General features: G+C 47.4%; 8 protein-coding genes across 8 annotated transcripts; 5 read left to right on the top strand and 3 right to left on the bottom strand.

Annotated features, from left to right (window-relative positions):
• Positions 1 to 207: 207 nt before the first annotated feature.
• TREMEDRAFT_59421 (uncharacterized protein) lies at positions 208 to 3,201 on the top strand (the record flags this gene model as incomplete). Its single annotated transcript, XM_007001591.1, has 6 exons — positions 208 to 266; positions 430 to 1,063; positions 1,244 to 1,454; positions 1,492 to 1,639; positions 1,689 to 1,831; positions 1,901 to 3,201. 6 exons carry the CDS (start codon positions 208 to 210, stop codon positions 3,199 to 3,201), a joined length of 2,496 nt encoding a protein of 831 aa, XP_007001653.1.
• Positions 3,202 to 3,357: 156 nt separating this feature from the next.
• Positions 3,358 to 4,833, bottom strand: TREMEDRAFT_59420 (uncharacterized protein; the record flags this gene model as incomplete). The annotated part of the gene is made up of 1 exon (XM_007001590.1): positions 3,358 to 4,833. One exon carries the CDS (start codon positions 4,831 to 4,833, stop codon positions 3,358 to 3,360), a length of 1,476 nt encoding a protein of 491 aa, XP_007001652.1.
• Positions 4,834 to 5,483: 650 nt separating this feature from the next.
• On the top strand, positions 5,484 to 7,392 carry TREMEDRAFT_26825 (uncharacterized protein; the record flags this gene model as incomplete). The annotated part of the gene is made up of 4 exons (XM_007000736.1): positions 5,484 to 5,604; positions 5,685 to 5,876; positions 6,002 to 6,471; positions 6,619 to 7,392. 4 exons carry the CDS (start codon positions 5,484 to 5,486, stop codon positions 7,390 to 7,392), a joined length of 1,557 nt encoding a protein of 518 aa, XP_007000798.1.
• Positions 7,393 to 7,674: 282 nt separating this feature from the next.
• Positions 7,675 to 9,876, top strand: TREMEDRAFT_25250 (uncharacterized protein; the record flags this gene model as incomplete). Its single annotated transcript, XM_007000543.1, has 14 exons — positions 7,675 to 7,812; positions 7,923 to 8,006; positions 8,068 to 8,173; positions 8,216 to 8,256; positions 8,302 to 8,344; positions 8,520 to 8,679; positions 8,843 to 8,987; positions 9,032 to 9,086; positions 9,128 to 9,218; positions 9,261 to 9,364; positions 9,409 to 9,491; positions 9,540 to 9,611; positions 9,664 to 9,685; positions 9,737 to 9,876. 14 exons carry the CDS (start codon positions 7,675 to 7,677, stop codon positions 9,874 to 9,876), a joined length of 1,284 nt encoding a protein of 427 aa, XP_007000605.1.
• Positions 9,877 to 10,220: 344 nt separating this feature from the next.
• Positions 10,221 to 11,463, bottom strand: TREMEDRAFT_67284 (uncharacterized protein; the record flags this gene model as incomplete). The annotated part of the gene is made up of 4 exons (XM_007001878.1): positions 10,221 to 10,580; positions 10,937 to 11,016; positions 11,151 to 11,367; positions 11,449 to 11,463. 4 exons carry the CDS (start codon positions 11,461 to 11,463, stop codon positions 10,221 to 10,223), a joined length of 672 nt encoding a protein of 223 aa, XP_007001940.1.
• Positions 11,464 to 12,493: 1,030 nt separating this feature from the next.
• On the top strand, positions 12,494 to 15,711 carry TREMEDRAFT_59417 (uncharacterized protein; the record flags this gene model as incomplete). The annotated part of the gene is made up of 3 exons (XM_007001589.1): positions 12,494 to 12,861; positions 12,932 to 13,529; positions 13,582 to 15,711. 3 exons carry the CDS (start codon positions 12,494 to 12,496, stop codon positions 15,709 to 15,711), a joined length of 3,096 nt encoding a protein of 1,031 aa, XP_007001651.1.
• Positions 15,712 to 16,295: 584 nt separating this feature from the next.
• On the bottom strand, positions 16,296 to 22,624 carry TREMEDRAFT_59416 (uncharacterized protein; the record flags this gene model as incomplete). Its single annotated transcript, XM_007001588.1, has 12 exons — positions 16,296 to 16,592; positions 16,634 to 16,735; positions 16,790 to 18,729; positions 18,788 to 20,446; positions 20,499 to 20,719; positions 20,763 to 21,127; positions 21,175 to 21,321; positions 21,364 to 21,516; positions 21,560 to 22,011; positions 22,056 to 22,124; positions 22,382 to 22,462; positions 22,510 to 22,624. The coding sequence occupies 12 exons, from the start codon at positions 22,622 to 22,624 to the stop codon at positions 16,296 to 16,298; spliced, it is 5,601 nt and encodes a 1,866-aa protein (XP_007001650.1).
• Positions 22,625 to 23,119: 495 nt separating this feature from the next.
• Positions 23,120 to 24,415, top strand: TREMEDRAFT_25795 (uncharacterized protein; the record flags this gene model as incomplete). Its single annotated transcript, XM_007000611.1, has 5 exons — positions 23,120 to 23,229; positions 23,536 to 23,672; positions 23,782 to 24,025; positions 24,188 to 24,270; positions 24,318 to 24,415. 5 exons carry the CDS (start codon positions 23,120 to 23,122, stop codon positions 24,413 to 24,415), a joined length of 672 nt encoding a protein of 223 aa, XP_007000673.1.
• Between the last annotated feature and the right edge of the window lie 311 nt (positions 24,416 to 24,726).

The following is a 24,726-nucleotide window of genomic DNA, read 5'->3' as shown; positions in this document are numbered from 1 at the left end:
GGATTGAAGGGAATCCTTTTGCCGGTAATGACCGAATGAATTCATCATGTCTCGAATCGATCACTAATTCGCCCCTCACCTTTGATCATGACTTGAACACCCAATTCTTTCGAACAGCCGATAGAGCGTCAACGATAAAGGTAGAAGTAATCCTGACATTCCACTGAGAATCCATTGTCTGGAGATCTGGAAGTAGGAAGAGACGTGATGGACGTGGTAGAATTGGAAGCGAATCTCTTCTCACGTCCATCACCACAAGATATCAAGTATGTCCTTTGTCTTCCCTATCCCATTCACTTATCCTTCACTTACCTCACCCTCGACTTGTGTGACTACCACAGACAGCTGTCCATCTCAATCCCGCCTTCAATCCTGATCATTTAAGATGCGGTATTCGAGCTTCTGATAAATTCATGTAACTGATATCAGATCCTCCTGGCAAACTCTCTTCTCAGACCCGTTACTATCACTTTCAAAACTCAAATCCTCCGCCCTCTCTTCAACTGGAATAGGTCCCTCCATACCATCAACCCAAGAAACGAATCCATTCATACCAGAAGGAACCGTCTTACTCCGTTCTGTCCATTGGAGGATATATCATTCACTTCTTCCAACTCCAACATCATTAGACTTATTCCCTCCTTCTTTGGAAGTAAGCAGGGCCACATATACTTCTTTACGTAGGAAATTCTTATTAGCTCCAGATGGTAGATGGGCAAATGATTGTTCTCTTTTATTTGGAGATCTTCCAGGTCATCCCTCTCAATCGAGTCATCATGGGAAAGATCAATCTGGTTTTTCTGAAGAAGAGAAGATTGATCATAGGAAATTTAAGAATGATAGGAAGGAAGGTACACAGGGAGCTTGGGATCCATTAAGTTTAGATGGGAGTAGTCCTTGGAAAACATGGTTTGCCCATTTAGAATTACGCGGTACGATCAGACAAGATGTTGAGAGGACTTTTCCTGATATTCCTTATTTCAGAGGAGAAAGAGTGAGAAGGAGTTTGACTAGTGCTTTGTTCCTTTGGTCGGTCTTGAATCCTGACGTGGGGTACAGACAGGTGAGTGATAGAGTTTTCAACATATCTCACTACCCCTCACAATACCATATCTCGATTCGTACGTCTCGAGAATTGTAGTCACCACTTCCATATATGAAGGTGAGGGGCTGTAGTAAATTCAAGATTTCAACGTGTTATGGAGGGTTTGGTGTGAGAAGAGTGACTCGTTCTGACATATAGGGTATGCACGAACTTCTAGCCGTTTGTCTTCTAGCGGTAGATTTAGACTCTCTCGACTCGGACGATATCACAGAGAATGGTACTATGGCGGATGCCATGCGAGCTACTTTGGACAGAAGATATGTCGAACATGACGCATTTGCTATCTTTCAAAATCTCATGCGGAATGCTAAATCATTCTACGAGTGGAGATCTGAAGAAGGTCCTGTGAGTCTGTGTCTTGAACGAAATAGAAGAGAGCTGACCAGGGGTACCGAAGATAAGATCACCTACGGCAGCCCCAGCGCCTATAATCACTCGATGTAATTATATACAAAATTCTTTGTTACGACGTGTCGACCCCCAACTACGTGAGACTTTGGACAAGGAGGGTGTGGAAGGGCAACTGTATCTCATGTACGCTAAGTCCAACTCGTGATAGATGCTGATGATGACTGACTTGTAGACGCTGGATACGTCTGCTATTCACCCGAGAACTCCCTTTCGGTCTAGCTATGAGATTATGGGATGGAGTTTTTTCTGAGGATCCTTCTTTAGGTCTGTTGGATTATATTTGTATTACCATGCTTTTGCTCATACGTAACGAACGTGAGTTCTCCTCCCTTCTCTCTTTACCATCAGGCGTGGTTTGAAGAACAGTGTAAGGTTGATCTACAGTCATCGATGCTGAATACCCAACATTACTCACTCATCTCTTGCATTTCCCTTCACCATCCCCGACATATCCCTTCCAACCTCATCTCATCATTTCTCAAGCTTTATTCCTTCGCAATACCACATCTCCTGCTGGTGGTGTGGAGGTCGTGCTCCAAAACCGAGATTTGCTCGGGATCAAAGTCAAGCCTCCAGATCAATCTCCATGGACACCTCATACTGGTTCTGCCGGACCGCCAAGATTGCGTCCAACAGGATTAGCACAAGGTCTTTACGCTCGTGCTCAAGCGGCAGGATGGGATACTGCTATTCTCTCTGCCGTTGGAGATCTTCGGAAGAATTTACCCGATTCAGCTACAGCTTACTCTTACCTACCTGCTCTCCCATTTTCTCCTTTATCAGCTCCTATTCGAGATCCATACTCCACCATCCCGTCCACTTCTGCTCTCATCCGTCCCACTGGACAGATTTCAACCTCTCCTTTCAGTCCCACACCACGAATGACCTCACGTGGATCGGTGGACAGTTCAGTGTCAATAAAGTCGTTGAGAGATGCTGAGAGAGATCTGGCGGAACTGAGATTGGCCATGTTGGGAATGGGTAAGGCCATGTCAGGCTGGGTGGATCGTTTGAAGACGAAGCCGCAGGATGAGGAGGCTTGGAAAGGTTTGGAGAGGGTCAGAGATGGACTTTTGGATGCTGCTGGGAAAGAAGTTGAGGAAATCGTTGGGGAATGGGGTTGGAACGAAGGTTTGGAATCGAGGAGCACGACACCGATACCTTCCAGTTATAAACCGAATTCACGACCTACGCCTCTGCCTCTGGATGAGAATCATCACAGAGGGACAGTTCATTCAACTCCAGGAGTGGATGGCGAGAAAACCCCCACACAACCGAATTTACCTGTGATGTCACCTGCGACAACGAATATGCCTCAAGCAACGATGAATGGAAAGTCGGAGAAAGCTGGTAGAGTGGCAATTACCCAACCTACCTCAAGAAGCCCACCCAAAAATGTCGTATCCTCCCCTTCTACCATAATCAACGAAAGACTTGCCCCACCATCCTCGACATCATTTTCCCGTGCCGAACCGCCCCCTCAACCACGCCCAAATCCCATCATGGTCCGGGATGAGTGGCAGGAAGACCCAGTCGTCCGACCAAGCAATGAGCTTGTGGCGAAGCCTGATCCACTGGCTGGACTAGGAACGACCACATTGATTCCTACTCGACCAGCTCAGAAGATTCAGGATTCGAGTCGTGTGAAAAGTACAGTTGCGGATCCTCTTGGCGCAGGTGGGTGAGTTGTCATCAATATGCATCCTGTTGTTTTCTTGACTATGTGGCTTTGAGACTGATCTTCACTTGAATCGTTTTGGTATCTAATGAGCTCACCCGGCTGACATTATTCGGACAATTGTGATTCAAGAGTGACATACATAATGAAAGATTCATTCGTCTCATATCTTCGGAGGACACATAAACCCTATCAATTTGTCCAAACTTTTCTCCTTTTCCAATCTACTGACAATCTCCACAACTCCCTTGACCCTCTCCTCATCCAAAACGGTTCCCAAAAGTTCCTTCGCCTTATCGATCACCTGTTCTTCATTCATCGGATTTTCGTACCTTCCCAAAACGTTTCCTCCTTGTTCCATCTTCCATACCTTATCCCCTATCTTCACCTCTACTCTCGCCGTGAATCTATCCTGTTCTTCATCATCCAACAACTGAATGGTCTTTCCCACAGCTACTATCCTCGGTTCTTTCATCAAACTTTCGTCGTGACTAGCATCGAAGGTGAGTCTACCTTGTACCAAAGTCGCCGCTAAACAATGACGAAGGTTTAAATCGGGCATATGATTTGCGTCCCCAATGACTTTATACCAATCTGGATGATACCAAAGTTTCACCCATTCAACTTTTTTCCACATTTCTCCTTCACTTTTCTCTTCCTTTTCCACCCCTTCTTCAGCTTCACTTTTCCGTTTCTGTCCAATCTTAAGAGATCTATTCGAATTTGAATTGGAAGATTGTATATCATCGATTATACTTTCCAAAGCTGCTAATGGAGCAGCTATAGGAAATCCAACTGAATATTTCTTCAAATCCGCTTCTAAAACTTTCCAACTTTCCAAATCTCTCAGATCCAACCTAGCGTTTTTTCCAGGTAAAATAGCATCAAAGAAATTCCTATCTTCACCTAAAACATCACCCGTTCCTGTGAATCCCGAATTGACCATCATTACACATTTAACAGCATTGGAAGCTGGCATTCCCGCGAAAACGTAAGATTTAAGCGTATGAGCTTTATCTAATCTCCAAGTTGTTAATCCACTAGCTTCTTGTGCTAAATAATTTAACAAAATCAAATATTTTTCTTCTGTGAAACCTAATAAATAACCAGCTGCAAACCCCCCACCGAATAAAGGTCCTAGAGCATGACAAGAAAGTGAAGATCTTGAAAAAGATAATGAAGATGATAAAGATTCACCAAACCTGATACAAATCTCGTATCCTAATCCTACTGCTTTTATCAGATCTTCACCGGAAGCAGAAACGTATTCAGATATAGATAATGCCGCAGGAAGTATTCCACATCCAGGATGAGTTTGAGATGTTTCATGTGAATCATCAGATTCATCAGCATGAGCTGACATACCGTTGGCGAATGCGGAATCTACTATAGATGTACGAAGAAAAGTACCGATGACACTACATTTGTCAGAAGATGGAAGAGTTGAAAGATGAGTTTGAGAGGCTAATCCTGCTTCCAGAGCGGAACCGGAAACGATGGCGGAGAATGTGTCGAGTAGATGATGTTTGAGTTTGAGTAAGACGTTTGGTGGTAAAGGTCGAGTACGATGAGAGACCGCATAACGGGCGAGTTGAATGCCAGGCGTGGGAAGAGGGGTGGTGGTGATGGTGGACGACATGGTGGTCGTTGTAGAGATGAGCTGGGATGCTCATGGTCTTAACGAATATGTCGTCAGGTATAAGAAGAGGAGGAAGATCGGGCCGGATGACACCGGCGATCGTATGGCCAAATTTAGATCCGGAAGTTCCGAACGAGTGGTAGGTAGGTCTAAGTGAGTCTCTTGCGACTCTATGTTTCTTTGTCGGCATGCATCTTGCAAGGTCAACGAGTGTAGCGGATGGTCATTGACTCTCCTCAGTCCCTTCCTTCATGACCTATGCAATCCTGAATGAAAGACGACCACGATGATACTAAAAGTGACGATAAGTTCACCCCCCGAGTGCTGCTCCCACTTCATTCCTCCGTTGCATGTTCCTCCTGTCACACATCAGCTAAATGCATTCAATTCTCACTCTCAATTCCCCACAACGCTCCCAGTCCCCAACCTCGGTCTAACAACAAGCTCAGGCATGTTCAACCCGAGAAGCCAGAGTACATCATGAGAGCGAAGGGTGCCACATACGCTGCCACCGATACCTAGATCTCATGTTGCACTCGAAATTTGGTCACTTTCCGACTTACCAACTTGAAGTATTTTTCTACGACTTCCTTCGTGACTTGTGGACTAAGGAGCTGAAGAGCTGAAGACACGTATACGAGCTCACCATAATGACCTACGAGATACTACAAGATCTTCCCAGCACCTCGACTCCAGGAGATTATCTCAGGTTACATTTTGACCCTTCTTCCTTGCCCAAGAAAAGAATCGTGGGTTTTCTAGCATGTCAAAGTGGGTCGTCTACTTATCGTACTTCTTGACCCTCATACATTTGACTAGGAAGAGTGGAGGATTAGGGACTTACGCTGTAGGAGATCCCCTACTTCGTACTCTTCGTACGAAAGTGATCTCGTCTCAACTTGCCAAAGTCACCGCGGCACCTCCCCAGAAAGGGAGGGGAAAGAAGAAAGGTGGTGCATCCATTGAGGAAACACAGGAGAAGACGATCACTAGTGGCACGTTGTGGGAGGTACAAACTGAAGATACTGTCATCTTCCCGGAAGGTGTGTCTTTTTCTCTTCCTGTCCCTCTTCTCCCGTACTCTTTCCCTCCCTCGGCTGAATGGTGTGACAGAGAATACCAACTGCCATCATGAGTATGAGAGATGTATACTGATCCTTATCCTCAGGCGGCGGTCAGCCATGCGATTTAGGAACTCTTTACATCCCCTCATCTCAACAAACTCTACGAATAGAAGCTTGTCTCCGTGTCGGCCTCGATGCGGTCCATCTCGTTCGTGTTCCACCCGATGAAATCCCTCTCGATAATCTTGAAGGTTTAGAGGTAGACCTTGAAGTTGATTGGGTGAGACGTCAAGACCAAATGGCTATCCATACAGCTCAACACCTCCTCTCTGCCGTATTGGACACTATGGAGCTACCTACTTTGTCTTGGGGAATGCCGGCTCATCCTTCCATCGATACGCCGTATGTGGAGTTACCAAGGGCGTTGACATGGGCAGAAGTGGCAGAAGTGGAGCAGAAATGCAATGCTCTGATCAGGGAAGATCGGAAGGTGTGGATAGATGTTTATGCGCAACATGAAGGAGGAGGACAAGTAGGGAGGGAGTTTAGGGATATTCCAAAGGATTATCAGGGCGTGAGTAATCTTCAGTCTCTATCACATCACACTAACTCCTCAACCCCAAGATTTCTGTGCATCTGGTGAGGTGCCTAGACCGTATTCTCTGCTCGGAGGTCAATCTTGATTGAGCCCAATGTGTGACATGAAAGGACTGACAGCCAGGGCGTCATCCGTCATTGCAATATCGAAGGTACAGATCGTAACGCTTGTTGTGGTACTCAATGTCCTTCTCTCAAACACTGCGAAATGATTCATCTCATCCCACCTTCTACACCATCCACATCTTCCATCCCAGCCCTCACTCCCACTCGACTGTTCTTTACCGCTGGTCCTCGTGCACGACGATACCTATCAGACGCCAGTCGTACCCTCTCCCTCGCCAGCCAAGCCATCAGTGTGAATCGTACCGACCTTGTCGCGCGGGTGGAGAAGATTGACGAGCTACGTAGAGAAGGTCAAACTCAACTCACTGCCGTCCGATCAGAATTACAAACTCTTGTGGGTGAACAAGCCGCCTCACAGGGTAAGATCGCATGGGTCAAAAGAGGACAACAGGCAACACACCATTTTGATTTTCTTAGTGGAGTCACCGGGACGTATCTTGAAAAGGTACCGGATGGGGTCATCGTAGCTACTTCAGCTTTGCAGGGGGGTATGACGGGGTTGGTGGTTGTGCAATCGAGAGGTGAGTTGGCGAAGGAGGTTTTTGACAAGTTGAAAAAGGCTTTGGAGGGGGAGGAAAAGGGCAGAGTGAAAGGGGGAGGAGCGAAGGGTAGGTTCATGGCCAAGGTGGAGGGTAAGTGGGGGAAGAAAGGGGATGAGGTGGTGCAAAGGGTGATTGATGAGGTGAGTTCTGACTCGCTTATCGGCCATTTGTTACACTATATGATCCCTCGACAACATGTAAACGCTAGATACGTAGAAGATGAGTACTGACGACCAGTTACGCGAGGCTCAGGAGGCGGCCTCTTGACTGGTCTGATATCTGAATGAGTATATAGACGGTAGATCAGAGAGGCGTATACAATACGAGTCCTTACGAGTTCAATTACTCTATTGTACTCTACTGAGTAGAGAGGCATGGTATGCAGCATGCAGCATGGATATCGAAGAACATCCGGCTAATGATAACACCCGGTTGGCCAGTCCGATCACCAGAGATCACTCCCATGTTCTCACTCTACATCACTACATCTCCATAGTCTACAGTACTCTACAATGGTGAGAACACTGTTGACCAGCTTTGGTTCACCCCGATCCCTCATAAAATGTCGGATAATATCCAAATTATCACCACGAAGATTCTACACTTCTTACAATCCGGCTATATCAGGTCTGACAACGGAACAGGAGGAAGTATGTTGAATCTCATCGTCGTCACCCATAAGATATCATCTGAGACCATGACATATATCTAGCTCTAGCATAGCATATAGAGATGTGTGATGAGAATAACTAACGGACAGTTCAGAGAGACAGTAGCATCATTCGCCCAACGAGAAATCGCTCCCCGAGCAGAAGAAATAGACAAAACCAATCGAATGCCCGATGTGAGTTCCTTCCTTTGCCTACCATCATTGTAGAGTATTGGGAATGTAGGATGACCATGAGGATATCTTCCCAAAACTGGGAGCAATGGGATTGTTGGGGGTTACGGTACCTGAGAAACTAGGAGGATTAGGGTTAGGTTATCTTGAACATACCATAGCTATGGAAGGTATGTCTATCACGATCGAGGGTTTGTATGCTGATGAGGTAGAGTTGAGTAGAGCGTCAGCTTCGGTGGCTTTGTCGTATGGTGTGAGTTATATGTCCTAGGAGAGAAGACAGTACTGAGGAATGTAGGCACATTCAAATCTCATGGTAAATCAGTTAACTCGGTGGGGCAGTGAGTCTTCTTCCTATCATTATACCAACCTACTCACCTTCTTATGGGATTCGTTATGTTAATCGCCTGGTACTTGAAACTTGAAGGTGATACTATCATGATCATGATGATATCCCGATATGAGACAACATGGAGTGTGAATTGGTGCTGCATGCTGCTCAGTACTGACAGATAGACGAAGAGCAATTGAGGAAATACCTCCCTCCTCTACTCACCGGAGAACATATCGGCTCACTTGCAATGTCTGAACCTGAAGCAGGGAGTGACGTAGTTTCAATGAGAACCAAAGCGGAGAAGATAGGTGACAAGTGGGTGTTGAACGGGAGCAAGTGCTGGTAGGTTTATCTCTAATCCACCAGGCCGACTAGACTACCCAATGCCGGCTTCTCTGAAGTCCACTCGGACTGCTCTTCTCATCGGAAAGAAGAACACCTAATGCCTGATTCGAGTAACTAGATGTTATGTTGATCATTATGCGGAATCGATGTTGACCTCCAGGATCACCAATGCTCCGTTATCTTCGACATTCCTGATCTACGCCAAGAGCGACACTACCGGTCCACCGAGCAAAGGCATCACAGCTTTCTTGGTAGAGAGAGGATGGAAGGGGTTTCAAGTTGGGGAGCATCTGGATAAATTTGGCGTAAGCTCTTACGTCGTCATGGTATTGTGAGCTTATCGGGACAGATGAGAGGTTCCCCCACTGCCGAGCTTTTCTTCGATAACGTTGAGATACCCCAAGGTAGGTCATTGCGGACCATGTGGAATGTTTCTCACAATTAGAAAATGTCCTGGGGACTGTGGGAAAAGGAGCAAATGTCCTCATGTCGGGTTTGGATCTTGAACGTTTGGTACTATCTGGTGGACCTCTCGGGTAAGTCTACTTCAAAACATGTGACAATCTACTGAATGTAAGAATCATGCAAGCTGCTCTGGACTTTACATTAGAGTATACACATGATCGACAACAATTCGGAAAGCCAATAGCGACGTTTCAATTGATGCAGGGGAAGCTTGCGGGTAAGTTGTAATGTCCAGTCCCAGCCCGAGCTAAAACAAATCAGACATGTACACCAAATTGAGCGCTTCGAGAGCTTATGTATACGCCGTGGCTAGAGCTTGTGATGCTGGGCATGTTTCCCGACAGGTTAGTTTCCTCATCTCCCAGGATGCAGGGAGAGGTTGACAATGGTAGGATTGTGCCGGGGCAATTTTGTATTCTTCCGATAGGGCTGTCGAAGTTTCCATGGAAGCTCAACAATGTCTTGTGAGTTTCATTTGGTGCAGGTTGTTGAGATCTTCACTGATGGCATCAATAGGGTGGAAATGGGTATATAAATGGTCAGTTTCATCTGAATATTGAGAAGGTTGAAGGTTGAAGCTGATGAATAGATTATCCAGCTGGGAGATTATTGAGGGATTCTCGGTTGTACACCGTAGGAGCGGGTACGCAGGAGATTAGGAGGATGTTGATTGGTCGTGGATTCAACGAGATCTTCCACGAGGCAAGAGGGAACGCAGTAGCTCAATGATATTCATGAAATGTAATGATGGACATTTTCTTCGTAAATAGTCAAATTTTCACGCCATGATCAAAGTCTGTTGTATGAGTAGACCTGTGATCATGTTAGCTATGTGTCGTATTTCAGTAAGGTTGACAATTTATCCATCACATCAGAACTCAACGGTCATCCAGTAGGGACCACAAGCTCGACCATTCACCCTGCATGTCTTCATGTCGTCAGGTACTCTGACAACTTGATTGGTTGACTCGTATGAATTCTCTTCTCCAATGTTTCAGTAAATTCAGTTTATATACACTTCAACAAACCCCTTCGATTCAAATAGAGGTTTACATACATTCATAACAAAAATCTCATATAATTCCTTTCTCTTTCATACGTTTCTCCACAATATTATCAATCAACCTTTCCATCCTTCCCGTTCCTCCTAAAATATATTTACCCAAAATATCAACTTCAACATTCACACTCTCCCCGACTTTTTTCTTACTCAAAGTTAAAATCTCTTGACTATGACTGATGAGCATTATACCGAAAGTCAATGAAGAATCATCGACGAAGACTAGAGTAAGGGAAGCACCATCTATAGTTATATAACCTTTTTCTACTAGATAAGGCATGAGGTTGGTTTGAGGGGGGAATTCGAATTTGAAACGAAGAGAATTTCCATCGGGGATTATGGATATGATTTTGGCCGTTGAATCTATGTGACCCTGTGATATCAGCGCTGTTTGAGTCCTCTATATTCTTTCTGGCTTTTTCTGCTTCGATCTGTCCTCATTGCTCATATCCGCTTAATTTGTTCATCTTCGTTTCGATTGGTTCTGCTCCAGACTCTTCAGTTCTCTCTATTTTCATCCTTCTTTTCGTTCTCTCCGTGGACATTTGCACTATTCAATTTCGAGGTTCTGGAAAGATATGTGTTTTACGAGGATGGGCCTTTAGAGAATTATGAGATGTTGAGATCATAAGAGCATATGATGATAATAGGACCAGAGGGTCGGGGAGTGAGATAAATAAGGAGAAATGTGAAGATAGAGGATTGAAAAGCGGGGAAGCAATTACTCACTTGAACCATATGACCACCGAAACGTGTATGAGAAGACATGGCTCTTTCACAATTGACCCTATCGTCGATTTGAAGTTGACCTTATGGTCAGTATTTCACAAATCATCAATAACAGCAACAACTCTAGTACTTAGGTCCTAGACTAAATCGATGGGTCGAGAAAGGAAGAGACAGAATGAAACGGGAATTGGTAAACAGGATTGGAAAGACTCACCTAAATTAGTCCGTTGTAAAGTCTCATGCGCTAAACCAACTTTGAACCATCCTGCTCCCATATCAAATTCAGTGACTGTCAAACACGCCCCGTTGACGCATATCGAGTCCCCTACGTGACAATCGACTAGTATTTCATGGGCTTCATCAAGAGTGAGTGTGAAGCCTGATGAGGAGGAAGAAGGAGTGATGGATGATATACGAGCTGTGATTTCTATCTTATTGGATTAGCTATGGTACTCGAGGTTGTATTGTCAGTGCAGGAGAAGAAGGAGGAAGGAAGGAGGGTAGGGACTTACGATACCTGTGAACATGATCGTTTATGATACTGGGGTTTCAGTTCAAGATGATTCCAATAAGAGGAGCAATCTCGTAGAACAGGTAAGATGAGCACTCGATTGTGATGCTCGATTGATATGCTATAGCGATTGACACGAGTGTTATAGCTTTTGTAGTAGAGGTACAGTAGTCATACAGTACAGTCAGCCTGGTACTCAAGTCGGCGAGCTGGAATTTCCCACATAGACAAGAATTTGATTCCGCTTCTGCCCTGCTTGTGCTTCAACTTGCGGCAAAAGTGGATAATCCCGACGGAACTCGAATTAATCCCGACGAAATTTTGCCACTTTCTCCCAAAATACGACGTTCAACTCCCATATCCCGTCACTACTGACCCAAATACCTTCACTATTAAGAAATCATCTTTCCGTGGCTTTTCTGATATCATTGGAATGCCTGACGCCTTCTGAGTCTATTCATACCATTTTCGGCACAGCTTTCGGAGTATTGACCACAGGGGCATGGGCAATGTCCCCAGCCCGAAATCCTACTTCCTTTTCGGTCCCCTTTCGGCCGAATTCGGGAGCTTTCGGTGATAGTCACATACTCACTACTGACTACCAATCTACCCAAGTGAATAGCTTCTTTCATGTATGTAAGTATGTATGTATGTTCATGTTCATGGTAATACATCCTCTGAATGCACAAAACTCTCTTAAGGATCCATCATGTTGACGTGTCTGATGGTGATGTGTTGATTGAACTTCTACTAAGTACTAACACGGGCTGACGCGATTTTCCCCCTTTTTCATTCCTTCAATTCACTTCTTCTCTTCACTTCACTTCACTTCAGCATCTTCATATCTTTTTCCAGCATACATTAGCCAGCGTTTTTCATCTGCTCTCCACTGCTCACTCTCAACTGATCTCACTGCTCATTCTGCATCTGTGTGCTTCATCTCACCTTCCGCCTTGGCTCGTCCGAATTATCTTATCATCAAAATTAGAGTCTTCCCACTCCCCCTTCCTCCCAATCTCTCTGACCTCTTTGACCTCTTTCTCAAAATGCCGAACCCCTTCGACCCAAAAACAGATAAATCCAGTGTAAACCCTCCGAAGGGTTACAAATTACACCCCGACCATGTTCACTTCCAAAAGTATCTTCAGCCACAACACCCCATTTGGAAGAATGAGAAATCACTTCGTTCTTTTCAAGCTGAGATAGGGTTCTACCTCCAGCCCTGGTGGCATGCAGAGCCGAAGTATCTTCCTCAGCTTGCTGAAAAGCTAGGACTTCGGGAAGCTACCCCGAAACAAATGAAGGAAGAGGGTATTCGGGCGATTACTAGAGGGTCACGATGTTATTCGGCGGATGAGTCGGCCACAAAGCCAAACTGTCATGTCCAGTTTTGTGTTTCGGCTTTCAATTACACGTGAGTATTGGTTTATCAAATATGGCTCCCGAATTCGGGAGAAATTAACGAAACTCAATGCTGATCTCAGACATCCCGAAGTGAAATGTGTCAATGTACCTGATGGTCGACCAGTGTTTCTCAACCGTTGGGACGAAGGAAAGTTTCGTGTCTGTGTGCACTGTTATAACTCCACAAAGCCCCCTCTCACCTGCTCCCTCAAGGGCAAGCCGACCAATTTCCTTGTCGAAGAGTCCTCCGAAAGTGAAAAACGACCGAAAAAGTCATCACAAGGTCAGGACAAGCCTGAGGACAGCTCGGATTCTGATTCGGACTCATCGGACTCTGAACATTCACCACATCCCTCCCCTCCGAAACCTCGCCGGCCAGCCACCACAACACGCTCCACAAGAGCTTCGGCTCCCAAGAAATCGGTTTCTCCCCCCCCTCCCGAAAAAGGAAAAGGAAAGGGAAAAGAAAAAGCTCCCCCTGCAGCTTCCACGGCGATTGGGTTCTCAAATGCGCCACTGCAGCAACCGGTAGGACCGAAGGACAAGCGTAGGACTGCTAGGGGAGGCACTGTCGCAGCTGGGGATGCTGCAAAACCCGGTCCGAAATGGGTTGTCAGACCTTCTCCGAAACCTCTCACCGAAGCGCCTACGTCTGCTAGAGAGCAACCTCGTTCGGAGGTGAGTTTTCTAGGTTCCGAACTGAAAGCAAGTCTCAGCAGCTGACTTTTAGGGAGAAACAGAACTGTCTTCTCCAGCTGGTCCTATTCTTGTTCAAGATTCCAGCTTGGGTCAAGATGATGGGGAAGAAGGACCTCAACCGGAACCATCTACAGCCCGAAATGAGAGGCCACGATTCCCTCCCCGCCCTCCAAAATTTGCCGATGTTGTTCCCGAAAAGGAACCCTCCGAAACCGCCCCCCCCGTTTTCTCTGCAGGTTTGCCAGCTGGGGTTTCTCCGATACTTGTCCGAAGTAGTCCTGTTCATCCTCCTGTGAACAAGCGTGCCCTGGAGGATGTAGAAGAGTCCCAGGCCGAACCGAAACGGGCTCGTCCGTTCTCCATTGAACAAGGTCCTCCCCAGCCCGAAATGGATCTTACCTCCGAAAAGGTGCCCACAATGTCCCCTGTTGGTCCTGTTCCTTCTCCTGCCGTATCTGTTCGACAACAGGCCGTTCCCTCTGCTCTAGACCCATTTATAGCACAAACACAATCGGTTTTGGGTGTTACATTGCAAGAATCACCAACAATCCCTTCGCCTCACCAAGCTAAAAGTGTCACACCGGCCCCCTTCCCCAGCCCCTCCCCTGCTCCGAAAGCAGGCCCTCCTCCAAACCTTCAACCTGGGTCTTCTTCTCTCGTCTCTGGCCCTCCCCAAATCTCCCCACTACCTACCTCACTGCATACGTTTGCAGAGGTAAAGCAGTGGCTACAGCAGAAGCGCCTGGGTCGATCAGGTGTGCAGAGTCTTCCTGGTCCAAACCCATCAACCAATGTTCCGAAACCCACGATGGCTCCGAAGCCCATAGTTCCTCCACTCTTTGCTTCCCAATCGGCTCCCCCTCAGACTCCACCTCCCACTTCTCTCATTCGTTCTCATTCAGAATTCGTTGGCTCTGGTCCCACAGCTTTGCCAGGTCAGATACCCTCCATTCCTGTCACTTCGGTCAATGTGGTCAGTAAACTCCCTCAAATGAACCCACCACTCCAGCCCGAATTTCGGACCCAAAGGCCCACTGTCCCTTCCTTGGACCAGCCTGCACCCGAAAAGGTTGTCCCTTACATCCCGGCTCCACCGTCTACCATGCCCGAAGTTGAACAGTGTCTGCATCGTATGAGTGAGTTTCAAGAGACTCAGGCTCAGTTTGAGGAGCAATTCTCTTCCCGAATGGTTGCTCAAGTTTCCGAAATGATAGACTATTACCGAGAAATCAACCGAGGACGTCATCAAGCCTTCTCCGAAAGTGTCACACAATCACTTTCGGGTGTGAGAGCTATCAATGGGACATGGAGTGAATTCAAAGCGCGGTATGACTCGGTGGTTTCTGAAAGAGATGTGGCTCAAGGAGAGGTAAAGACACTGGACCGGCTGTACAAAGAGCAGATTGATAAGAATGAGGAGAGAGATCATGCTGTTGCCCGAGTCACCGCCGAAAAGGACGCCGAAATTGCTTCAATCCGAAAGCAGTTGGAGGAGACTCAGGAAGGGCTCAAGACTATGAGCCAGAGGTTCGCTAGTGCAATGGGGGATAAGGAAAAGGAGGCTCAGGCTCGTCAGTTTGCTGAACAGCGGTGTTCAGATCTGGCCAGACAGATGGCTGAGAAGGAAAACACCGAATTGGAAACTCTCCGAGCTCGTCTTTCGGAGGCTGAAGCAGCTAAGGGAGTAATGCAACAGCAAATCGACGAGGCATTGCAGTTTGTGCAAATTACCGCTGCCCTGCAAAATGAGACTGAGATGGAGAATGTAGGGTTGAAGGAACTCAAAGCGCAGTTGGAGGGAGCAAATGAGAAGTTACGGGCGGACCTTCAAGTGGATCAAGAGGAGTGGGAATCGGCCAACTACACCATCAGGCAACTTGAGTCAGAACTCCAAGAGGCCAAACAAGAAAAGGCTCGGCAACAATTCCGCTTTGACCTTAGGACCTCCCCTGCGAAGCCGAACGAGTACTCTGACCGAAGAAGAGCTCACAGTCTTGATCTCCCTTCCACCAAGATCACCGCTCGAAACTCCGAAAATACCGCACCGAATCCCGAAAATGACCCTTCCAACTCCGAAAATGTACTTTCTTCAGGACCAACACCTCATGATGCCATTCCCACAATCCCCACAAATGCAGATCTCCATTCTTCTCAAGATTAAATGTAGCCAATCAAATCCGTGTTACAGTTCCCTTGTATGTACTGTCACTTGTTCATTTTGCCGAGTTTCCGTTTCGGTGTTTTCATTTCATGTTTCGGTCTTTCTATGTTTGGGGTCCAAATGTCTCATCTGTGTGTGAACTAGCCTGTGTAATGCATTCCATGTCTGAACTCTTCCAGCCTGGCTCATGTTGCATACATCCCTGCAAGAGATACTTCACTGTTTCTTGTGTCAGTGAGCGAGAGATCCTTGTAGTAGGATTAATTGTCCCCAAAATTCGGACCGACTTCGGACAGCCTTGACCAATTTCGGACAGTCATGGCTGCATATATCACTGCAAGAGAGCTTATGACTATCCAAATAAGCACTGGGTAGACACAATGACTAGTGACCCTAAGCAGTACAATATTGGAATACATGAGATGGTCAGATGTGCTTTCGGAGGGGTTTTCGGTGTTTCGGGAGTGCCTTCGGACTCACTTGGGAAAGATAATCAAGCCCCAATCTGCATCAAACCAAGTGTATTTTTACATCCAGAGGTATATTAGTCATTATATTCATGCACAACCAGCTGTGATACCTCTCTACAGGCGATCTATGTAGTAAGTCATGGAAGGTACAGACTTGTCCATCAATTTTTTCACTTTCGGACTGAATATAGACTCATTTGCTGGATCCCGTGCAGCCATTGCAAGCACCAGTTGAAGCACACTTGTTCGTAGTTTTCTACTCTCACCTCTAGCCAGAGTTGATGATTTCACCCCAAGCACAGAAGCAGTCGGTCTGATTCCCTGGAGAAGAAGACATGCAGCGGCACATGCTAGAGGACCACAGCTGTGTGAGTCCACTTGTGTAACCCAGTCCAGGTTATCCCTGGTAGCCTGAACGTCATTATTGAGCTTGGGAGTAGTACTGTACTCACCTGAGAATTTGGAGCAATCAACCAACCCATAGCTTCAGCCTCTGTTGCTATGCCTTTTCTGACTTCCCAGGACAAACGGCGTTCTAGCAGGCGTGACCATTGCTATTGATCAGTGACGCTGCACCTCATTGAAGTAATTTTGAATGACCAACTTACCTTCTTCTGTTCTCCCGAATCATAAGTCCCCCCTGCCCCATCATACATCAACACCAGCTTCTGTGGCCCAAAGATTACCAGTGTCTCAAAATGGGAGCTCGACATCAGAACCCCAACTGTGTTCTCTTTCCTCCATTGCCCGTCCTTGCCCAGAGAAGGCCATGGCGTACCTCCAGGTATGTATGGGTTCCAGTTGTCACCAGCAGCTAGGGTTCGGTAAACAAACGAGTTTGGTATGGGGTCAGACATTCCAATCCCCAGATTCACACAATTTCGGATGAAAGCTGACACCGAAAGCAAGATATCATCGATTCCGAAATTGGTGTACCACTCATTCCTTCCGTAGAACTTACGCAACGTTTTTGACCCGAATGTGGAGTCTACACCCTGCAGCTTCAAGCCCTTATGCTCATCTTCGGCCATGTCATGAAACATAGCTTCCATCTGGTCGCACAGGTCCTCAAGGAGATCGTCCGAAAGGCTATCAACATCTTGAAATGTGCTGACGGAGATGAGAGGTTGAAAGGATTCCCCCGAACGCCACTGAACTTGTGCTAGTCTTTCGGCAATGACTGACTGAGCCTTTTCTAGTTGACAGTACTGCGGAACCTCGGGTGAGGGAGAGCGTTCAACAGTGGGAACGACACTTGGAGGATCAATGTCCATGGATGATGATGGGGAATCTGGTTCTGCTGTAATGTCTTGAGAAGCTACAGTGGGATTGAGACTGATAGCTTGATCGGGGGGAGCCGATTCACCCTGGGGTGTGTTGGTTTGGCACAGCATGTTGCTCGAGGAAGGCCCGCTTTCGGGAGGTTCATCACCAGGTGGAGAAATATGTGTAGGCTTCGGAGGGATGGTACCCTGAGAAACTGTGGGAAGAACATTGGGCTGAGAAGCGGTGGGGTCTGTAGGGGTACTGGTGGGCGCCAAGCTTGTGGACTGGACATCAACTGGGGCAGGTTCTTGTTCCGTTGGGTTTGGAGGAGGAACTTTCGGATCTCCCGAATTCGGAGGTTCAAGCGTTGGCGGGGCCGAAGTTGGCAGCTCCGAATTTGAAGAATTAGCTGGTATGGCGTCCGAAACGGGAGGTTGGGGGTTTGGTGCTTCCAGTGTTGGGCCTTCAGCTTTTGGTATTTCAGGATTCGAAGCCGATTTTGACATTGCTTTCCCACTTGGCTTATTCAGTCGTCTCTTTTTGGCAATGGGTTGACTTGCTGATGGCTTGACTTCATCTTCCAGTGTATAGAACAGCAAGACCGGGAATCGTGTACCACCGAAAGCGTCCCGGTTCAGAAACATACGAGAGGTTTTTTCGTCGTCAATCTCCCACAGCACATCATCATGCTTTATCAAAGCCACATAGTGTCCACTGGTCACCTGCACGGTGTCCCCCTTTCGGCAGAGCATTCCCTTCAATCTGTACATTGGAAGATTGCTGGGGAGTATAGGAGGAGGTACGGCCGAAACCTGCGCTGGGTTGATAGTTTCGGGAATGTCAAAAGGGTGGATCACTTGGTGTGCAGAGGGGTTTCGGAGATCCCAGACAATGTTGAGGAGTAACATGCGGGGCAGGTTGTTGGATTCCAAGGACATCTTGGCTCGTGCTCGAGTGACGGCCATTCGTCCATTACATGGTACCGAAAAGCAATGTTGGGGACTGCATGAACGCCACAATGAAAGGTTGATGAGCTGGATGAGGTTAAGTGATGAGCCATGTGGATAGATTTGGAGAACGGTCATTTGCTTCTCCAGTGAGGATGTCTCTTGCCTGACAGGGACTGCGTGGGAACAGGGCTGAAAGACATATTCCCAGGTTACTCCGAATTGGAATGTGTTCCGAATCGGGTTCTGTTCAATGATCTGATTGAATTTGCTTGTCATTCTGAGAAACAGTTCACACGGATCATGCTGAGATTCTTCATCTATCAAGTTCTCACCTGCATATCAGCAAATGAACATGCTGATTGGCAGCAATGATGGAGGAAGGGAACTCACTTCGGAGGATCGGTACAATGTCCTTCAGATCCACCAGCCGTCTAGTTACCGAAATGGCTTTAAGAAAGTCACCTAGTAAGACAATCAAAGAAGGTGCGTGAGGCCTGAGAGCGTCATTAGCTTCGTTGAATGCGGACACGAAGGCTGGAATTCGGAAGACAATATGGAACAACGACAGAGCAAAACAGGATTGAAGATAATTCTTTGCTCCAACAGGTCGATCTCGTGGTGGTAGTGCGTCCCGAGGAATGCCAGCTTTTGTGGGGGCTGTCTTTTGGCGATAAGGATGCAGAGGGCGGTGAGCTGCTGGACGGCCACCCTTATCAGCCTCTGGTCTTGAAACCGGTAACGTGGCAGTGGTTGAGGGATGGTCGTCAGCATGGTTGAGGAATCGGTTTCGGCGGGTAATGGGCGAATCGGGCTCGACAAAATCAAGGTTGGCACTATCAATGCTGATGAGCGTGCCCTGTTTCGGAGGCTGCTCGGAGGACCAATCATGCCACACAGGCTCCGAAGGGTCATGTCCCCAATAGGCAACAAGGTCTTCTTGATCCAATGGATAAGATATCTCTCCCAACCGTCTTTGTAGTTGTATAGCTCGAGTCTGCAGTCGCAGTTCGTTTGCCGTGACACCATTAGAATACGTTTCGGAGGAGCCACAAGTGTGAAAGCAGTACAATGCCCAGAGACCCGAGCACCTTTTGCCTGTTTCGGTAAAGTATCTGCAGGAGCATCGTTCACGAGTTTTGTCTTTGATCCCACAGTAATGTAAGTCCGGTGTTGTTTTGCTCGATTCGGAGGATGTCACACAATATGTATGATCTAGTTGACCTCTCAATGACATAGGCATCTCGTCTCCGAAACATTCCCTAACCGCCCCTTGCTCCCAAAGCTCCAGTCCTTGAAGTATGTGTGACAGAACCGTGGGGTCACAGCGGGCAGATGTTGGTGGTGAATGGAGATACATGGGAAAGTAAACGTCGATGATGATTGTGAGGAGTTTGTCTATACGTTTGTTGGCTCGAGATTCAAGGAATACTCTGTCAAAGGTCCGAAATGCCGCTTCGACAAAGTTGTTTGTTGAGAGAGTACCATCTCGGGTGTGATGAGGTGGCAGACCATAGTCGACAAGGTATCCCCTCCATCTGTCGCTGAACCATTCAGACAGGAGCCAGGTTCTGATTTTGTCCCAAATTTCGGGATCGTTATTGCTGATTGCCGCAACATCGGCTTCTAGTCGAGCAAAAACTTCTGACCAAGACTCCTCTTCGGAACATCGTTGGCACCTCCGAAGTGCCACAAGGAAGGCAAAGGCCTTTTCGGTACCCACCAGATCACTCCCAAATAGCCGAAGTGCTCGAGATCGGGCGGCGTGCATGAAATGGAATTGGCATAACCGAATTGGAGTTCCCGGGAAGACCTCCTCAATGGCCTTTCGTTCGGCGTCATCACAATCAATCATGAAATGTAGTGGAAGGAAATCCTCCTCGTGAATGTATTCGGCGTTGATGAGGATTTGCTCTTCATTCTCATATTCGGAGACCACTGATGATTTGCCCTTGAGTAATGCTTTCGCTTCTTTCTTGATAGCCTTTCGGATAACGCTCAAGAATTCGGTATAGGAATCGGTGTTGGCGTGATTCGAGACCATGACAGCTACTGGAGCATTGTCAGCTCCGAAACCCGAAACCCTTCAAACCACAGGACTCACCAGGGACCATATGACCATATTCATTTACTGTGGCTAGCAAGGTGACGGGACAGCGTATTGCATTCTTATTTCTCCAAGACGAATCAAGAAAGAGGCCCCGATCTGTGGCATGCCGAATTGCTGATTGCAATGCATGTTTCGGACTGATGATTGCAATGAACGAAGAGTCCGCTGGGAATGGCTGAGTGCCACCGAGTGCCAGGCCTTCAGGATATTCACAACTGACAGTCAGCTCATGAGGACAAGGAAACGCTGGCTACATACTGCAGGAAAGAGCTTGGATTGGCCTCATGTAAGATACTTATCGCCGCCAGTGGTAGCCGATCCAGCCTTTCCTGCCGCAGAGCCGTTCGGATGGCAGTTTGGAAGTCAGTGGTGGTAGGAAGACGCTCGGGATAATTTGCCTTGACCCATAGGACATAGGGGTGAATCTTGCAGAAGGAATTGTACCACCGAAGCCGAAGACGTGACTCAGTCGTTCCCACCAGAGTTGCAGCATCATGGAGTAGGTTTCGGAGATGTGGCGAAATCCGAAGTAATGTCAACGGGTTCGGTTGACCGTGATATGCAGCTTTCGGGCGGATCAGACAACAGACCCCTTTTCGGATATTGCTGGGGGTCATTCGTATCTAAGAAAATCAGCTTAGTGAAGATGAATCATCCTTATATGACCCACCTCAAGAAAAAGATCACACTTTAAACGTGCTCTTGAGGAATATCGTGCACTGGCAGCAGTTGGAGGGTGAGCTTCGGCTGTTGTTTGTGTTTCATCCTTTGCTTTCGGCTCAACATGGTGGTGGACACTGTTCAAAGTTGGCTGGATCTGGGTACAGTTGCCACTGCATCGGAAGATCGACCGAAACACTGTCCGATTCGGGTATGCGGCGACAGCACTGTCGGAGACAAAGAAGAGGCCATGTCTTCCCCTGATGTCGGCGGGTAATAAACCAGGGGGATCCAACCATTCCACTTGAACACATTTGGATATATGCTGGGTCTCAATGAGGTAGTCCTGACGCTGATATATCAACGGTTGTAACTCTCCAAAACAGAACACTGACCAAAGAGTCAAACGCTTTCGGGATATGATGAAAAGCCACCTCGAATTGTTCATAGCGATCATCATCCACCAGGTCAGGATTCGGTAAACGACAGAAGGTTTCCAAAGCACGTATGTTGACCCCAAGACTAGCGTCGGTGCGAGGAGCTTTGAGTGCCAAGAGTGGAGCCTCAGGACGTGGTACGGAGTATGATTCGGAAGAGATATTGACAATTCGGAAGCGCCCGGCCGCCTCTTGCCTAGCAGTGATGATCTCATCTTCTACCGAAATGGGATTCGGAGGTTGAGAGGGAGACCATTTCGGAACGGCAGCGGATAAGTTGGGTGCTGAAGCTTGCACGGCCGAAGACAATGAAGCGGAGGGGGAGGCCATGACCAGCTCTGTCCAGGGTACCGAATCTGGTGTCACAATACCAATACCGTTGGAGGATGCAGGAGTATCTCCTGATGCAACTCTCCTGTCAGTTGATACATAAAGGGGATCCAAAAGTACTCACTGGAATCAGCCGTGGACAGGGGTATCTTGTGACCAGGAGACGATTTGGGAAGCTGCTGTGAATGATTTACTGAGCATAAGCTTCAATGAACCCAGAGGAAAAGAAACTGCCTCACAGGCCACCGAATCCAAATGCGATTCCAGTCGCGTTTCGGAAGCAGGCAGGGAGGCAGAGGGGGTTGGAAGGAGATCGGGCTGAGCTACTTTATGACAAGGAGATGGAGAAGAAGCCCCTCTTGAGCTCAGCTGGGGTGGTTCAGGAAAGGGCGGCGGTTTGTTCACTGAGCATAAGCTTCAATGAACCAAGAGGAAAAGAGAATGTCTCACAGGGCACCGAAACCGAAACTGACTGGATCTCCGAAGCTGTCCTGTTGATAGAAGAAGGCTCAATAGGGTGAGAAGGACGGGCTACATAGTTAGTAAGGGGTGAGATAATCTTCAGAGGAGACACTGACATGTTGATGGTGATTGTGCACTAGGAGCATACACTTTCGGAGGTCGACCACGAAAAGGCGACTTTCTCTTTAAAGCGTTGAGAATGAGTTGATCAGCTTGATTATTCTGAGACATAAAGCTTGTGAGCTTAATTCAGTAAGTTACTATTATGCTTAAATCAATGGAAAGAAGATGATTGAAATAAGAAGAGGAGAAAAATGATTGCCCAATCACCGCCAAACAGTGCCTAGGGTTGAAGGACACATCCTTTCGGGGGCGTTTCCGAATTTGAACTCCAAATGGCTGTAGAGAACCAAGGACTCCGAATTCGGAGGTTCTGCCTGCATGAATGGCTTCAGAATACGTGTGGCAACCCATAGATATGCAAGAAGCCACGGTAGGATGCATATTCAATACAGGGGGGATTTGGGGACATTCCGTAGGTATTTGGGTCAGTAGTGGAGGGATCCTCGGGTTGAGTGACGTATTTTGGGAGAAAGTGGCAAAATTTCGTCGGGATTAATTCGAGTTCCGTCGGGATTATCCCTACGCGCGAACTTGCGCCACGTCAACACGCGACTGCTTTTTCAAACTCTTTCTTTCCTTCATCTCAGTACCAAAATGTCACTCATGGCTTCACCTGCTATACCAGACTTTCTACCGTCACCCGAGACGTCCTATACCCGGGGTAACAGGAGTATATCGCAGGATGTTTCGGATGAACAATGGCAACAACTTGCGTGAGTGACAATTGGTTCGCTTCTCGCCTTCCCCTCACCGTCAAGAATATATTCCTCGATACCATGAGGACACTGGTGAATCATTGCTATCACATGCTCCCTATCAACACATCCATCAGGCGATCAGTAGAAGTAGTGATTGAAGCTGAGGTGTTGTCGGATTTCTCGCCCTTTCACACTCTGAGACTCAACATTGTGATGGACGCTACCTGCTGGTTTGAAGATGTGGACTAGACATTGAGAAAGCTGGACAAGTCGATGCTCCCGGTGGAGAATCGAGATGACAAGTACCTTTACTCACCGCAGAAACGTGGTTAGAGACGTAGGCCCCATGTTGAATCCCGATGTGGAATTAGGGGATATAGCCGCCGCTGAGGCCGCCGTCCGTGTCAAGGATAACGAACAAGCACAGGTGGTCGATCAACTACGAACAGATCTAAAAGGTTGGTCATCCTTTTCCTACACATTCCTTGCTCGATCTCTAGACCGTATTCAATTTGATTGACCGAGTGATTGAGAGACACAGTCAAATAGTCACCAGCTCATTCACAGCTTTGAGCCGTCAATATAACGCTGCTCAGCAAGCAGCACAACGACCTAGCTCTGCACCTTCAGCAGCCGAACACGACGCCCAAGTCCGGACGTTGGAACAACAGCAATACGCCACTGTCAAACAGTTAAACGAGGAACAAGCCAGTGTAGCAAAGAAGGAGACGGAGTTGAGTAAATGGAAAGCAGAGAAGGAAACGGTGGGGAATATCAAAATTGGTGAGGATGATTGGGTAGATGGGAAGATGTGAGTCCTTCACTCTGGCTTGCTTCTGCATTGCACTTCGATTGCCAGCCCCTTAGTCATTGAAACATTTTGATGTCTCTCCCAGAATATGTCAATCTTGATGAAAAATTGCACATCAGAGTCGTGAGAGCCCAGATCCGACGGACTTTGATTGACCTCCAGTATCCGACTGAAGCTGTTCTCCGACGCCGGCTTCTCATTGCTTCCTTCCAAAGAGAACGGTGGAGCCAGCAAGGTGCTGATAAGTAAGTCTTATGCTTTCATGAGTGGACACGTCATGTCTAACACCCAGGAAACGATGTCAAGAGCGACGTGCACTCTGTCTCTATCGACAAGAACCGGTCAAGAGTGTTCAACGCCAACATGATTTGGAGCTTGGCGAGCGAGTAGAAGCTATTGTATGGTTGTGATTTTGGATCTACATGGGATTAGAGATGTATAACAGTGTATATCACGTCTGCTTGTCGTGCCTTCCACTTCCCCGGCCTCCACACAAACACCAAAGAGCGCATTGTCATGATACGTCTGACAGGATGATGTAGCATGTAGCAGAGCGAAAAAGTGCCACAAACCATCGAAGCCATCGAGAGAGCTCTCACTTTTTTTTCACTCCCAGTTGCGCGTCTCGTCTTCATCCTCTTACTCCCCTCCCCCCCCCCTCTTCCCCAACATCTACCATCCTCCCGAGTCCTATGCACGAC

This window comes from Tremella mesenterica (assembly GCF_000271645.1).
Source record: "Tremella mesenterica DSM 1558 unplaced genomic scaffold TREMEscaffold_1, whole genome shotgun sequence".
NCBI classification, from domain to species: Eukaryota; Fungi; Basidiomycota; class Tremellomycetes; order Tremellales; family Tremellaceae; genus Tremella; species Tremella mesenterica.
The sequence above is the reverse complement of the archived record's forward strand: the minus strand, read 5'-3'. Positions and strand labels throughout refer to the sequence as shown.